Source organism: Drosophila subpulchrella, chromosome 3L (genome assembly GCF_014743375.2).
Source record: "Drosophila subpulchrella strain 33 F10 #4 breed RU33 chromosome 3L, RU_Dsub_v1.1 Primary Assembly, whole genome shotgun sequence".
Taxonomy (NCBI): domain Eukaryota; kingdom Metazoa; phylum Arthropoda; class Insecta; order Diptera; family Drosophilidae; genus Drosophila; species Drosophila subpulchrella.
Window position 1 is genome coordinate 21,496,695 of NC_050612.1, and position 16,086 is coordinate 21,512,780.

Below are 16,086 nucleotides of genomic sequence, written 5' to 3' on the forward strand. Positions count from 1 at the left end.
GCTGGTACCTCCTTCTGCTGGCAAGTCCTTGGACTTGGGTTTGTTCGCCAGCTCATCGAAGAAACTAGGCGGATCGTTCGCAAAATATTCGCTTATTTTATTTGACATGTCTTTTGCAAGAAGGTAGTGTAGTGTACCACTCTATATTGTTCCACTCACTCCGCAGTGATATCAGCATATCGATTATCGATGTTCACCCTAACGTATAGAGATGCTTAACTAGCTATATTTAGGCAGACACGTTAATAATAATAAGCACTAAATAAATCTAATAATCTCTAGCTAAAAACATTGGATATGTTTCGGGCAGCCACAGTTTGCCCGCCCGGTGCGTGGAATTTCGGTCAGTACTTTGGAAAGTTAGGTAAAAGCTTTATTTACAAAAAATAAATATTCAATTATTTTCCAGATTGATTTTCGATAAATTAATGGAGATGGCATATCGTTATTGTCACTGTGACTGCGACTGTGACTGGCGCCAATGGAATATTTTGAAAATCCGCTGCTTGGCAAAATGTACAAATTAAATTGGCGGTAAAATAAATAATGGAATAATTACTTAAATTTTTTCGTTTAGAACGTCATATATTTTGGGTGCGTATGTATATCTATATTTATATTTAGCTTACATTTTCTATTAGACCGATGGACTTAAGATTCCAGCGCCCGTTTTAATCCAGATTAATTTTGGGGTTGTATAATAGTTTTAGTTTGTTAAAGAAAAATGATATTTCAAAATTTATTTTTATAAATGAACCTATTAAAACGGGTAGATACGTTTCCGTTACATAATCTTGATTATGAATTTTGTCAAAAATAAAATAAGCACAAAAGTTGAAGTGAAATTACGTTTGTTAAAATACAAAATTACCATAAAACCTTAGAATTGTGGAGTGACGCCAATCAAAATACCACTTGCTCATCGTCCGTTGAAAATGAAAAGCCCAGGGTTTCTGCTAAAAAGAAGAGAATTCAGATGGTGCATCTGAGCCGAAAATCCGGAGATAGAAAAGATCTCTAGATCTCTAAGTTTCACACAAGTACTAAATACTTTATTCATTACTTTTTAATTCATTTATTACCTCATTTCTCCAATAAAACAACCAAACTTATATTTAGTTAATCGAATTTATTGATCTACTACCGTTTGTTTATTATTAGTATTGTACAATACATAAAGCAAAAATTAGTTTATTCTAAAGCTAACGAAGATGTGCCATTTGATGACCAGCTTTCCATTTGCTTTTGTCCTAACATAAAAACGCATTACGCTTTATTTACACGAAAAAAAACAGCCTCGCATGGATCGCAGTTTATTGCCCATTGAAAATCGTTTCGGGATAATAGCTTGGGGCATTGAACATGCGCGGGAATCCATTTCCATCCAATTGGCCCACAGGCAGCACCGACATAATATCACTGAAATGGAAGAAATATCAATGGGATTACAGTTTACTCTTAAAACTTCTCAAAATATTTAACTCAAATGCCAAACAAATATTAGATGTGTTTAAGACTGCTTAAAATCTATTATTATAATACCTATAGGAAATTAATATTTTCCAAACTTCTGAATTGGATATTATACTAATTTACATTTAAGATGGCCAAATGAAATGGAGTATAAGTTATACAATCCATATCTATTTTTTTTGCTACCCAATAGACACTTTAGGAAATAATGAACTATGTAAAATTTTAATAGCTGAGTATTTTCGGTAATAAAACTAGTATTATAAGTTCTAACTTAAAAACCATAAAATAGCCATAAAATATCAAAATAATTATTTTGGTAACTCAAAGCCTCCATTTTGAACATGTCTCTGGCGATCTCAAGATGGTTCTAGTTATGGAAGTGCGACTGTGTGTTTTTTAACAGCTAAAGGAACACATTTACTCCACTTGTGGGTTCGAGTATGGCATGGTATGGTGGCATGGTGTATGTGCTGCAATTTGACGCCCGTGGCGAGGGGATGCGATCGAACAGCGGGGTGCGGGGTGCGATGAGGGGCACATGCTACACGCATGCGCTGCGTTAGGAGCCGGGCACGTCCCGAGTCCCTTGGCTCTATAAATATGCAGAGGACCGTGCAAGGAGCCGGCCGAAATTGGACATAAAACACGCTCAAGTGGGCGGACTGGACGCACAAGTGCTTTACGGTCACTTACAAACGATTTTTAATGCCAATTCCAAAACAATTGATTATATTCGTTCGGATTTCGAAGTTCGTTCGGTTCTAGGGCGAAACACGCTCAAGTGTTGAATGAATTGTTTTACGAGTTATGAGGAAATGGAAATGAGCATGCCGGGGTTAGGTTCGCCCTTTACCAAACGACTTTTCATGCTGGAGTTTGGCTAAATTTTAAGAAAATCTAACTACACTCGAAACGGAAATAACTCTGAATTTGGGAATAGAAAAAAAATATATATATATAAGATATAAGATAAAGATAGACTCAACTATAAAGGATACTTTCACTTATAAATTGTTTTAGTAGCCATATTTATGAAGTCTCATTAAGTCATTTATAGATTTCATATTTTAAAGAAATATGTTCAGAAAATATATATTTCAATTGAGATTCTGTTTGATAATTTCATAAATAATGTCTGAAATCCTTGAACATTTTACTAGTTTCTAAGTATTGTTTGATATAATTAATATCTTATGGATGTATTGGCAAATTTAGGTCTTATTTGCCAAAATAACTATAATTTCAATAGGTTAATTCAGTTCTTAGTTTTTTTTTCAGTGATTTCTTTTTATATATAAGATATAAGATAAATATAGACCCAACTATAAAGGATACTTTCACTTTTACAAAGTTTTATTAGCCATCTTTATGAAGTCTCATCAAGTCTTTTATGTAAAAATATAGTGATTTCATATTTTGAAGAAATATGTTCAGATAATATATATTTCAATTGAGATTATAATTGTAAATTAAATAAATAATGTCTGAATTCCTTGAAATTTTACTAGTTTCTAAGTATTGTTTTATATAATTAATATCTTGTAGATATATTGCCAAATTTAAGTCTTATTCCCCAAAATAATTATAATTTCAATATGTTAATTAAGTTCTCAGTTTTTTTCTCAGTGATTTCTTTGTTATAGGTGTAATTTCTGTGCCAGCTCTGAGTCTGGGTCAACTTACGGTCTTTGCTGGGGCGTTCGATCCCTCTGACGGCGGTTCTTGAACCAATTGGAGACCTGGGTGAGCGTGAGGCCCGTCTTCTTGGCCAGCGTCTTCTTCTCGTCGGGCGTGGGATACCGATTGGTGAGATAGCAGTCCTTCAGAGCATTCCGCGACTTCTCCTTGAAGCAGTAGACCGTCTCCTCGCCATCCCAGATCGTCTTGGGCAGGGGGTACTTCTTCCGCAGTCGGTACTTGTCCACCGCTCCAAGTGGACGACCGCGCACCTTTTCTGCCTCCTTGTAGTGCGCCTTGAACCAGAGATTCTGCAGGTCGACGTGGTATTTCATCGAGAAGCAGTGCGTCTCCAGCAGGTTGTAGAGCTCGTGGAACTGGCCCAGGTTGTAGGCCACCATGGCGCGGGCCCGCAGGACACTCTCGTTGGTCTTGAAGAATTCGCTGGGCGGCAGGCTGCAGAGGAAAGTGGTCAGCTTTTCGATGTCGCCCTTCTGCTGCAGGGCCTCGCACATACACTGGATCTGTAGAAATGCATATTCAATATTTATAATAAAAATTCTCTCCTCTTTAGAAAGTAAGTAAGTATAGGAAACAACTCTTTACCTGGTCTGTGGAGAACAGCAGCATTTTGGCATCGGTGGGAAAGTTGCTCACTGCGGACATGTTGTGGACGGCTGTGAGATTGGAGATGAGGTGACCACCACTGCCGGGATTGCCACCCAATCCACCTGCACTCCTCTGCAGGCCACCGCATAGGGAATCCGTCTTGGTGTTCCCATTGAGATCCCCCAGATTGCCACCACCGCCGTTCTCGAATATTATGCTATTCAGGCTGGGATAGTGGGTGGGCGTGGTCGAGGCGGTGGGGGGCGGCGACTTATCATAGTCGTTGGTGATGTCCTGGAACCGTCGCTCCAGCAGATGATCCTTTTCCGCCCCCTCATAGGGGGCAAATTTATCCAGTTGCAGAACTGTTTTGCAGGACAGGTTTCCACGATAACCTGCAGATTATAATAATGATACGTAAGTTAAATTCGGTTCCTATATTTGAACATAGATTTTGGAAATTCTTGTTTTGATTATATGTATTAGACATTTAAATTCTATTTATTATCATTATATATAAAAAATATTTTATCAAATAGTTACATTTTGGGAACTAAACTTTTTCTGGGAGATTTTCAATCTGATTACATCTATCTGACACCCCAGATCAGCTCTTTTCTGGTTCTTTCTCACGTGCCATTTCGGTGGTCAATGAAAAGCCCCACCTTCCCTCGGGGGACCCCCAATTCAGAATGTGACTAATCGAATACCCGACATGACCAAAGCGATCGTCGTCTTTCGACACCTCAGACGGGGACTGTGGATCATATTGAGGCCCGAAAGAGACATCAAGCAAATAAATAAATGCGATATGCTTACATACAAATTTGCACGAGCAAATGTGTGTGGATATGCAGTTGTGAATATGTAAATGTTATAAACATAATACATTTGATGGTGCATTGCCTAAGCCGAGTTTCCGAATTTTGGATGCCCTTTATTTAGATAGAAGAGTTATTTACATAAAAAAATGTTAAGGGATGTAAAATAAAATGAAAACAAGGATGTAGAACTGTAATTAAATTCAATTTTTTTAGTTGGGTAATTATCAAATATTAGTTTTTTAACGAAAGACCAATATTTGTGAAGCTAAATATTTTAGGAACCATCGTAGGTCTAAATTCCTCTATCTTTTTAATCTTGCAAGAAAAAAGATATTTAGAGGGAATTGCCTGTCTACTTATTTATAGTTATTAACAAACTGTAACACTTAAAGGATTTATAAAGATGTAAAAAAATAAATGTATCTGGAAATGAAAATTATAAATCAAAGAATAAATTTAAGCCTTACATAACATATTTATGTAATAGGTATGGAAAAGGACTAAACTCATACAGATGCACTTCAAATTTAACATTCACCTAGTAAATAACAACTCAGTGAAAGATTAACCTGGGGATTCATTTACAAATTAGCATATAAGGTGTAAATACTGCTTTAAAAAGACTGCATAACCCCGTCATGCACCCTATACATGCAATCCTCAAAAATGTGTGCTCCTCAGCAGAATAAAAGTCCCAGGCTTTAATTGTTTATGCAGCGCCTCATTGACGCCTCTGTCCCGAAACACGATACTCGCGGTCTTGTCTCAAGACTATTTGCACCGATAAGACTAGACCTAGTTGGATCCGATTTGGATACGAGTCTGCAGCTATATCCATGGCTATCGTGGCACTCACCAGCGTTTGGAAGGAAGAGGGATCCGTAGGCCATCGGTGAACTGAGGTTGTCCTGCTGGACAGCCGAGTGATCCGAAGATGTGCCGCCGGAACTGGTGGAGTCCAAGTCCCCGCTAATGGAGACCGATAGGTTGTTGGCATCCATGTTCTTCTCAAACATTATCCAGCGGTCTTACTGAACAAATTTCAGTTTGCGTGGGTTTTGTTGGTAAATGAATTTATTTAGTTTATCGTTTTCGGTTAACAATTATTACAATATCAATAAAACATGTTTACTTTTTTATAGTCTAATTTTTATTTCACTAGTTTTATCACCTTTTTATTTTTTGCAAAAATTTATATAACAAACTCCGAGGAAGTTGAACTGGTTGTTCAATTTTTTTTTTTTTTTTTATCTTGTTGACTTTTTTAAGATTTTGCCACTTTTTAAATCACTGAATAAATCTTAGTTTATTTATATTTAAACTCTGAGGCTTGACTAAGGTATTTTTAATTAAAGCACTTATTTTATGATATTTTTTCCATACAGATTTTTAATAAATCTTTTAACTATTTGACTTTGTTGACTTGTTATTTCTATTAGTTACACAATTTTTTCACAGAAGTATAAATATAATTATTGAACCACTTTTTATTTATTTATATTTATTTCGGGACCGATTCTTCCTCGCGACTTGTCGCGTCCGCTCTTCAAACTCGACTGCAAGCCGAAGAAAACTGCAACCAGGGGTGTGTTTCGTTCCATCGTGTGGAAGTGTGGGAAGGCCACCGTTAACTGGTTGCAATCTGGCCACTTTAGGGGTGGTTCCGTTTCCGTTTTTCGCCTTCGGGCGGTGGGCGTGACCCTTGGCAGCCATTTTGTCCCATTATCTCCCAGTTGTGATAACTTTTTTCGCATCGTTCTCTCTTTTGTTTCTGTTGTTGCCATCTGGGGGCAGAATAGGGTCTTGGATTTGGAAACATCATGACCTCATTAGCGTTTTTGAGGGTGTCTAATGAATGCCCGTGTGCTGTTTCTTGGAATTTACATCGGATTTCCATGGCATTGCCTAATTTGGCGTGGTTTTAAGAGTTTTCTTTACACAGAATAGCTTTAATTGGAACCATTGACTTTAAAGCACAAAAAGTAGTTGATATTGCACCGTTTTAATTTGGTATGACCCCCGAAAGGGGCTCTATACATAATTTATTTAAATTTTAAAAAATGGGTAATATATATATAACAAGTAATTTATAGCTTCATTAATATTTTCAAATTTATAATTATCTTAAGTCTATATAATAATGTTCATTTGTATAAGAACAAAAACTTTCCTTAAAAAAAAATAATATTTGTGAATATTTGCATCCAACAATTACATATTTGTGCTCATTAAATAATAAAAATAAAAGTTTTTTATATTAAAACAAAATATTCCTAAAATAATTTTGTTATTTTACAGACATTTTCAACTGGAAAAATTCGTCTATGTATGCAATAGGTATAAAGTCAGACGCGATGCAATTTGATGCTCGGCTGAGGCTGGGATTGGGAAAATTCCTTCTGCTGCTCATCTAATGGGATCAAATTTCAATTACAAAACGCTCCTCTCGACTGCATTCAACGCGAAATGAAATGGTGTGATGGAATAAAATGAAATAAAAGTGACATGACAAAGGTGACAATCCACAAAAAGGCCAAACAATTGCGTTGCCCCAGGAACAGGAATAGAATTAGGAAGAGAAACAGGAGCACTCCTCGGATTCTGTTTGTTGTCGATGGGAATTCATTAAGCGGCAAATTGGGAGGGTTGACGATTTCGTCACACTGGCAAATCCCCTCGAAACACAGTCCCAAAAACCCAGATTTGTCACAGCCAACATCATCAGCACCCCGAACATTATTACAACTTTATAACCCCTCTGTTCTCATCATGGGATCGTTTAGAGGCACAGGTGTCGAAGGTTATTCCAGATTAGGTCTACTTATTTGGGACTTATTCAGTTTTTTTTTGTTCCTGCACTTACCAGATTATCAGAGCCTTGGAGTTCCTTTAAATAATGTGAAAAATATAAGTCTAAAATGGTTTTTAAGGAAGTACATAAGCTATCTTAAATTAAAAAAGAATATAAATCTATATTTTAGTATATTGATACTAATAATAATTATCACGTTTATCACGTTAGATAATTAAAAAAAAAAATTCATTTAAATTTAAATATTACGATGTATCAAACATATGTTTTTACATTTTTTATATTTTATAAAACACCTAGGGTTATTTAACCCAGTTTTCTTTCCTCTCCCCGTTGCGTGGCAACACCCTTTGCAGAGGTGTGCCCTCTAATTGACCGCAGTGAAAGGATTGTAATCTCAGCCGAACTAATTCCATTATTAAAATCACGTGGCAGGACTTAGGGATCGCATGCAAGCTGTCAGGCTAAATCAAACGGAGCTTTATTTTCCGATTTTTGTAAGCTTCGTGCAAACGCGTCTTTTGGTTCCCACACTATCGTGTTTAGCTGAGCCAAGCTGAATTTTTCCTCGGACCTCTGGTGTCTGTTTCTTAAATATTGCAAGCGCATGAATGCAATTCGCATTGGACCAGTTAAATATACTCCCAGTTGGAGATAAGAAATAATACAAAATATAAGATAACATATAGAATTAATGGAAATGATAATAACTTAAATTAACTATTAATTTAAGACTGGAAAAATGAACAAGAAAGTACAAAATCATATGATTAGCGATAGTTAGTAATATATTTTAAATATAACAAAAATGATATTACTTTGCAATTTGTTTTAACGTAATTTTTGACAAAATATCCAAATATAAATTAATCAGATACGGCAGCGATTTAAGTATTCCTTTAATTTTCCAAATATCTGAAGATATCCTTATCCGCATATCCTACAGCCACAAGTACTTCCTGGCTAATACATTTTAAGTAGCTCTTCTCGCATTTCCTTTTTTTGCATCATCCAGCATTATAATACCCCCACAAATACCCAGAATTTTGAAGCACTTTGCGATAATCTTGACTATTACTCAATTTTCCATACCGAGATCTACAAAGTTCCTTAAAAATTTCTCCATTTACTGGTAACTTCTTGCATAACCATTTGTGGCTGGCCAGCCCATCGTTTTTCAATGGTGTTTCAATGGTTTTCCATTGTAGTCTATTGTCACCCCGTCGACGTTCAACAAATTGCTTAACTTCTTGCAAAAAGATACAGGACACTCTGGTATATTTAGCAAACGTCATCATCCCAGTAGGAGAAAAACCTGCTCGGTTAATCCCAAAACTGCAGTTCTAGGCCAGAAAATAGAGCAGCCCCGAAAACAGAAACAGCTTACCATCTGTAATCCCAAAATTCCCAACAAAGCGTTTTGTAAGGTGTCACCTTGTCGCTATTGCAATTCTGTCTGCTCCCATTCAAGAGGAGGATTCCCTTATCCGCCTGTCGATCACACAATAATGGGCCAACCGGGGATTATGTGTGGGATAGTTTTGTCTGGCGATGCCAAATGATTTTCGCACCTTTAGCTTGAAAATGTTTGGGCATTACGCGAGGAACACAAAGGTGCTTATAGGGACATCAACAGAACAATCCAATTAATAAAATTCGCAAATATTGCATATTTTTCAAGCTGAACAAAATAAAAAGTTACTTCACTTTATTTATATGAACAAATTAAAAAAGAAGAATCTACAATTCTTTTATTTTCAAGCTAAAGAATTTAAATAAAAGTATTAAGAAATGGTAGAAGGAGAAGACATATTCAGTTTCTATAAAAATAACTTACAATTATTTTAAAATTATTTATCTATATATTTTTTAATTATAAAATAAAAGGTAAGGGAAATAAGTTCCTTAAAAAACCCATAAAAATGTTTTGTACTGCCTATAATATTAATATTTTTCTAGTTACTTTATTTTGCAGATATCAATTCTACAATTTTAATATTTATATGAAGTTATACATTTTACTCTTTCTATTAAATTAGCTTGATATAACCGCGAGAAAAATTTATTTTTGGAGACATCCATAGTCAAATTAGTCTTCCTCAGAAACACGAAAGGCGGAAAACAATTTTTATTTTCCCCTGCCACTAAGTAACGCAAATCAATCATTGCTGGGCGAGTTTCCTTCGGTAATTTCGAACATATGCCGAGATACTCAAAATACCCAAACAATTTCCACAGCTAATTGGACGAGCAGAGGGCCTATGAGTCCGTTTCCCCATTCAGAACTCAGAAAGGGGTGCACTGTAAGACGATCCTTAGTTGGCAACCAGCTCATTATTCTCATTAATGAAAGCTCCGCTGGTGTTTCCTTTCTCCACTGAACCGATAAACAAGAAAACTACAACTTTTCCACTTAATACTCCTCAGCTATTTGTACACAAGCGGTACCTGCAAAGATTTGAATATGATAATTGATTGCAGTGTTTACCTTCTGAATGGGTATTCCATCGAAAATGAAGAACTTCTCCAGAATGGCAACCAAATCCCATGATAGCCATCATTCTTGCAGATCAGTTTTATTGATTTCTATTTGCCAAATATAATGGGTAGGGTTCCTTAGACATTTTTTAGTCAGAAAGAAAGAAGATGAAAGGATGTTGAGGAGATAAAATCGGGAAACCATTTGTCATATAATAACTGAAATCGGCGGGTGTTTCTGATTTTAAAAATGTAGAGATTTTTGAGATTAGTATTTAAAATGCACACATTTATGGATTTTTTTTATTAATAATTGTATAGTTTTATTGGAAATGTATCCCTAAAACATTTTAACTTAGGATTTAACTTAACCTTATTCCATCAAAAATCTTACGAACCTTAATAATCCTTGTAACCTTTTTTACTTTGTATACAAAACAAATTTTTATACCCTTGCAGAGGGTATATTTCAGTCAGAAGTTTGCAACGCAGTGAAGAAAACGTTTCCGACCCCATAGAGTATATGGGCAAAACAGGACCGAAACAAAAAAATCTTCATAATCATCGTATTTTTTGAGTATTTTTACAAATAAATGGTCATATTTTCATAATACAGTGGAACCATATAGCATATTTCATTTGCTTTGTTGAAGAAATTTCCCTGAAAATTGAAAAAATTTACTTTTTCATTTTTAGCTACTTTTAAAGGCATTTTTATAATTAATTTGGCATTTTTATAAGTTGTATGAAATTGGTGAAAAAATAATATGAAACAAATCATAGCTTCGGTGTTTTTTGACATAATACCTTATACTATTGGGAATAACATTTTTGTATTTTTAAGAATTTCGAATTAAATTTAATAATTATACCTGCAAGGGTATACAAACTACGGCTTGCCGATGTTAACTTCCTTTCTTGTTATTCTATTATTTTTCCATTTATTATTTGATCGTTCCTATGGCAGCCATTTGATATAGTCGTCCGACTTTTGAAAGTATAATTCAAAATTATGATATAAAACAAGGAAGAACGCTATAGTCGAGTACCTCGACTATCAGATACCCGTTACTCAGCTAAAGGAACCAAAGGAAAATGGAGATATGCAAGCAGCAAATGCGCCACCTACCGGCGGTAGACAGATTTAAGCGTTGTGGGCGTTAGAGTGGGCGTGGCAAAGTTTTTTTTAAATCAATCGATAGGTATTGACGAGACCAATACATTTCAGTTAAAATTTTTTATCTAGCACGAAAATTGTGGGCGCCACAGGCTTGGGCGGTTTGTGGGCGTTAGAGTGGGCGTGGCAAACTTTTTTTTTGATTAATCGATAGGTATTGACGAGACCAAAACATTTCAGTTTAAATTTTTTATCTATCATGAAAATTGTGGGCGCCACAGACTTGGGCGGTTTGTGGGCGTTGGAGTGGGCGTGGCATATTCGCGTAATAAACTTGCGCTGCGCTCAAGCCTACGGAATCTAAATCTGAAATCCCGTTTCTCTATCTTTGATATTTTCCGAGATATCCGCGTTCATATTTACGATTTTTTGAAGTTTGTGGGCGGTTTGTGGGCGTTAAAGTGGGCGTGGCAAACTTTTTTTTAGGTCAATCGGTAGGTATTGATGAGAACAATACATTTCAGTTAAAATTTTTGTTCTAGCGTCAAAACTGTAGGAGCCACAGTTTTGGGCGGTTTGTGGGCGTTAGAGTGGGCGTGGCACTCTTTTGAAATAAACTTGCGCTGCGCAGGAATCTCAGGAATCTGCGTGCCTAATCCCAGTATTGTAGCTCTTATAGTTTCCGAGATCTCAGCGTTCATACGGACAGACGGACAGACGGACAGACGGACAGACGGACAGACGGACATGGCTAGATCGACTCGGCTAGTGATCCTGATCAAGAATATATATACTTTATGGGGTCGGAAACGCTTCCTTCTGCCTGTTACATACTTTCCAACGAATCTAGTATACCCTTTTACTCTACGAGTAACGGGTATAAAAATTAGTTATACATATAAAAACTCGTAGAGCAACTGTTTAATATCATAGAAACAGAAAAATATATTAATAACCATTTTAAATTTCTGGACAACGGAAATTCATAATTGAAGAACTGCAAGCTCGTAATTGCTGATAAATATGATTTTAACCATTTGTAAACATTGCCTATCACTCAATAAGTTGAACTTTACGCAAAGCGACCAATAAAATGAGCGCAAAGGCGGCTCTGCAAGGAACTCTCGTTTTTATTAGCCGCTTTAAATTTATAGAGATTCGAATAGGTGAAATCTTTGGGACGCCGCAGGACCCGTTCGCATGCATTGCCAAATGTCATGTGGCCCAAATGCAGACGATGATGCTGGCCACAACTGTTTGGGTGCACTTGAAAAAATATATACATTTTATATATTTTAAGAAAAACATCGTTACAACCCGTCACTTGAATAATTCAGCCAAACAAATTGTCTGCCATCTTTTGGTAAAATTAATAATTTGCTTTATAAGTTCTATACAAAATTTTATATTTTTAAATAAAGAAGCTAAATAATTTATTTGTTATAATGCAAATTAAATTGAAGAATTAATAAATTTATATTTTCTTCAAGAAAAATTCAACAAATTTTTCACCTCTTAGAAAATATTTTTAATAAATAAATATCATTTACTAAACAAAAACAATTTTTTCAGAACGCCATTCACTTAAATTAACTAAAAATCAGGGTGATTTATTAAGTGACGTGTTGAATTCAAATGAAACCCACATCAAATTCCCCATAGAGTTTTTCTCCTAATAAAATATAGATTTTTATCGGTATCGGACTACTTTTCTTATCGCTAGCTTTTTATTCTGATGAAGGCGAGCCGAAGGCATGGGTCGAATTCAGTGTTAAATGTATATTGAGTTCAGTAAAACCCAGCTGCGAACAGCAATAATTGTTAAAAAGTCAATTGATGTGATTTTAAAAAATTCGACCTCTCGGGAAAGTTTTTTAAAACCGATGGTCAGTCGTGCTTGATTCTTTGTTAAGAAGACATATTTTCAAAATGCCTGTGAAAATTTTTGGTAAAATTATTGTTTAAATTATTCCAAGTATTGTGACTACTCCCATATTGTGAATAAATCTCATAGTAAGATTTAAACTGGAGTACGCGAGAAAAAAGATATTGGAAACAGCAAAATAAAATGGCCAACCTTGTTAACTCTGTTTCAGCCTTTTCAGGCTTGATGTTATCAACGATCTGCGCTATTCTTACCATCGTCGTTTATCTTTACGTTAAGGCTCTCCGAAATACACTCGGCAAATGCATAATAAGCTGCCTATTTAGCACGGTCGTGATTCAACTTACTATTTTACTTGGTCTTTTTGAGTTAAAAAAACTATCGATGTACTTGGGTATGTTATTGGATGTATATCTGGTCAGATTTTCATGTTGTTAAATTTTTAATATTTACAGCGTTCATTTTTAACTTCTTCATGAACGCTTACTTTACATGGACTTCTGTAATTAGCTATCATTGTTGGCAAACCTTCAAGCCCGTTAAGCGCGAAGAACACCGATATCAATTTCTGGTCTACAGTGCATTTGTCTGGATCACGGATGCTGGCACTGTAGCATTGTGTCGGGCGTATGATCTTGGTAATTTTACAGAATATTTAGAAAGTGCTACAGTAGAACTTCCATACCGTGTACCAGAAGTTGAGAACAATAAATGGGAAAAATGTAGGTATCTACATTTTTACTTTTAGAAGATAGTCTATGCCACATTCTATTCCTCAGCTTTAAATGTGCGAATGAATTACATGAAATTGTGACAAATAGTAACGTTTTTAAAGCGAAGAGAATCTTTTATTTACCATAAACAGAAATCACTTCATCGATAAGTCGTCCATTTTTTCTCTGCCTAAATCGCTATATTTATGACTGAACATTGCGCAAGAGTTCAACGATCTCTCACAATTTTGGAAGTTTTACTAGTGGTATTAAAATAGTTTATGATATGTTTAATAGTATTTAATCTTTGAGATTGACTGTATTTTTTAACCATGTTAGAGATTGGAATCTATTTATTTGGGTGGCATACCCTAAGTATATTCAACTTTATCATGTTTATCCTGACTGCCATTAACATTTGGAAAGTGAAGAGAGAAATTAAGAGGTTTGAGCGACAGAAAGAAACCACAACAACCTGCTTTAATTTCGATACCCAAACGTAAGAGCAAACGTATACCCGTTACTCAAATATATAACGTTTCATCTTTTTTCTTTGATTCCATTTTCGAACATAGATATGCAGTCTGTTTGAGAATTTCCGTCATCATGGGCGTAACTTGGATTTATGGTATCATTCAATTGTTTCTTAATGGTGCTGATTACGACTACACTGATTTCACAAAAACCTTCCTTGTCCATCTCTTTTTTGGAATTCTCTATTTTGTTTTGCTTGTTCTTAAGCGCAGCACCCTAAAGCTTATCATGGATAGGTAAGAACTATGGGTTCAAAACAGACATTTCAATAAAAATTTCCCTTTTTTACAGCATTCGTGAAAGAAGAAATGAGAAGCAAGTCCGCGCTCAGAGGAAAAAAGACCTGGCCGAAATATCTATCCGGAGAAAAAACATAGTAAATGCTGATGAAGTCCAACTCGCATAACTCAATTCTTAACTCGTCAAGTAATAAATTCGAGTTTAAGAAAAAATATTATTTTCTTCTTTTCAAAACCAAAGGTCTTTAAATCCCATCAGAAGTAGTTTTAAATAATGTATAATCTTCAGAATAAATTTCTTATGATATTTGATTGTGTTGATGTTTTACTAGCTATTAATAATTATAAATGAAGTTGCCATGTGGCTTTTATCGTTAATAGTGTCATTATCTCATACATTCATCCTAAAAAGGCAACGTTCTTTGCGTGAAAATTCCCACTTGTGATTTTGCGTGTGTTGTTGTGTGCGGTAAACTCTTTATATACGCAAGTAGTTGAAAAGTCGAGGGGAAAACTTGCAAGACGACCATAATCGCGAAAACTGCACAAAAGCTAGTGAACATCATGCAAATCTAACAGGAAAATATTTAACGCAGGTTTAATAAAAATTACTGATATTAATAGAAGACGGTAATTTTTTGAAGTTTGAAGGACATGTTATTTTAGACAAAGAAATAATATGGAAAAATGTTTAGCTTTAACCCCGAAGTATAAAATATTTTGAGTACAACTGTCATTTCATTTTCTATAGGTTAATTAAATTAAATTTTATTAAAATGAAGACATACAACTTTACTTTAAATTACCTAGAGTAATAACCAATAAAAAAAAAAATAACTTTCAGCTTCTATAAACTATTTTGGGCCGTTTAAAATTTTAGTATATAAGGATTTAAATTTAATTGTAATTAGATCTTCTTTATATGAGATATGAGAGCCTTTTGAGTATGCAAATGGGAAGTGGAGCCCATTTTGGTGGACACCTCAGTCTTTTTTAACTTACGTGACATAAATCCGGTACCCGCTGACCATCTACAGATGCGGTCACAATAATAGCTATGCCAAGCTAATAAGCTAAGAATATGGACAACAACATTCAGAATTCTGTTACTTCTTACAATATCAAACTTACTTATCTTTTAAGGCATTGCCAGCACTCTTAAGTTGCTCCCCAATCAGTTTTGTTATTGCCCAGTCGAGAGTCAAATACCGATTATTTACGATACAGATTTCCTTACGTTCAAAAGACATGTTAAATCTATAATTTACTGCAGGGAATATATTCTCATAATAGCAATTAGTTCTCTTCTTCCTCTTACCAAATAATATGAAACACATTAAGGAACAAATAATTCAAAATTTATTCAAGCAACAAGCATTTTGTAATTGAAATTTTCTTAATTATACTTCAATATATGCGTTACGCCTCTTGGGTGTACTTATACTGAAATGCAGGGCTTCGAAGCAAAGTTATGAAGCTTGAGGATCAGTCGAGTTTTGGCTTGAAGTGTAGTAGGTTGTAGATCCTAAATGGCGCCGTTTAATTTGGGTGCTGTCGGTACATCGCAAGTTCCTGACTGACTGTCGGATATTGTAGATACAATGCATATCGAACTTTGGTGGTCTGCGGAAATCATTATTAATCTGATCCTTTTCTTGCAGTCCTTTTGATATCGCAAGTATTTCTTATCCTTACAATCGCCGCTTATCTCTATGTTAAGGA

At 35.2% G+C, this 16,086-nt stretch overlaps 1 protein-coding gene across 1 annotated transcript; it reads right to left on the minus strand.

Moving 5' to 3' along the window:
• Positions 1-1,166: 1,166 nt before the first annotated feature.
• Positions 1,167-6,125, minus strand: LOC119553491 (homeobox protein SIX6). The gene is made up of 4 exons (XM_037863899.1): positions 5,443-6,125; positions 3,760-4,157; positions 3,160-3,677; positions 1,167-1,419 (listed from the first exon to the last, which is right to left on the minus strand). The coding sequence occupies exons 1-4, from the start codon at positions 5,600-5,602 to the stop codon at positions 1,314-1,316; spliced, it is 1,182 nt and encodes a 393-aa protein (XP_037719827.1). The 5' UTR covers positions 5,603-6,125; the 3' UTR covers positions 1,167-1,313.
• Between the last annotated feature and the right edge of the window lie 9,961 nt (positions 6,126-16,086).

Bases quoted from the DNA above. Each gene is read 5' to 3' on its own strand.
- LOC119553491 (XM_037863899.1), bottom strand. From the start codon at position 5,602: ATGTTTGAGAAGAACATGGATGCCAACAACCTATCGGTCTCCATTAGC. The intron at 4,158-5,442 runs GTGAGTGCCACG...TATAATCTGCAG, and splicing joins CCTCTTCCTTCCAAACGCTG to GTTATCGTGGAAACCTGTCC. The intron at 1,420-3,159 runs GTAAGTTGACCC...CTTCCATTTCAG, and splicing joins CGAACGCCCCAGCAAAGACC to TGATATTATGTCGGTGCTGC.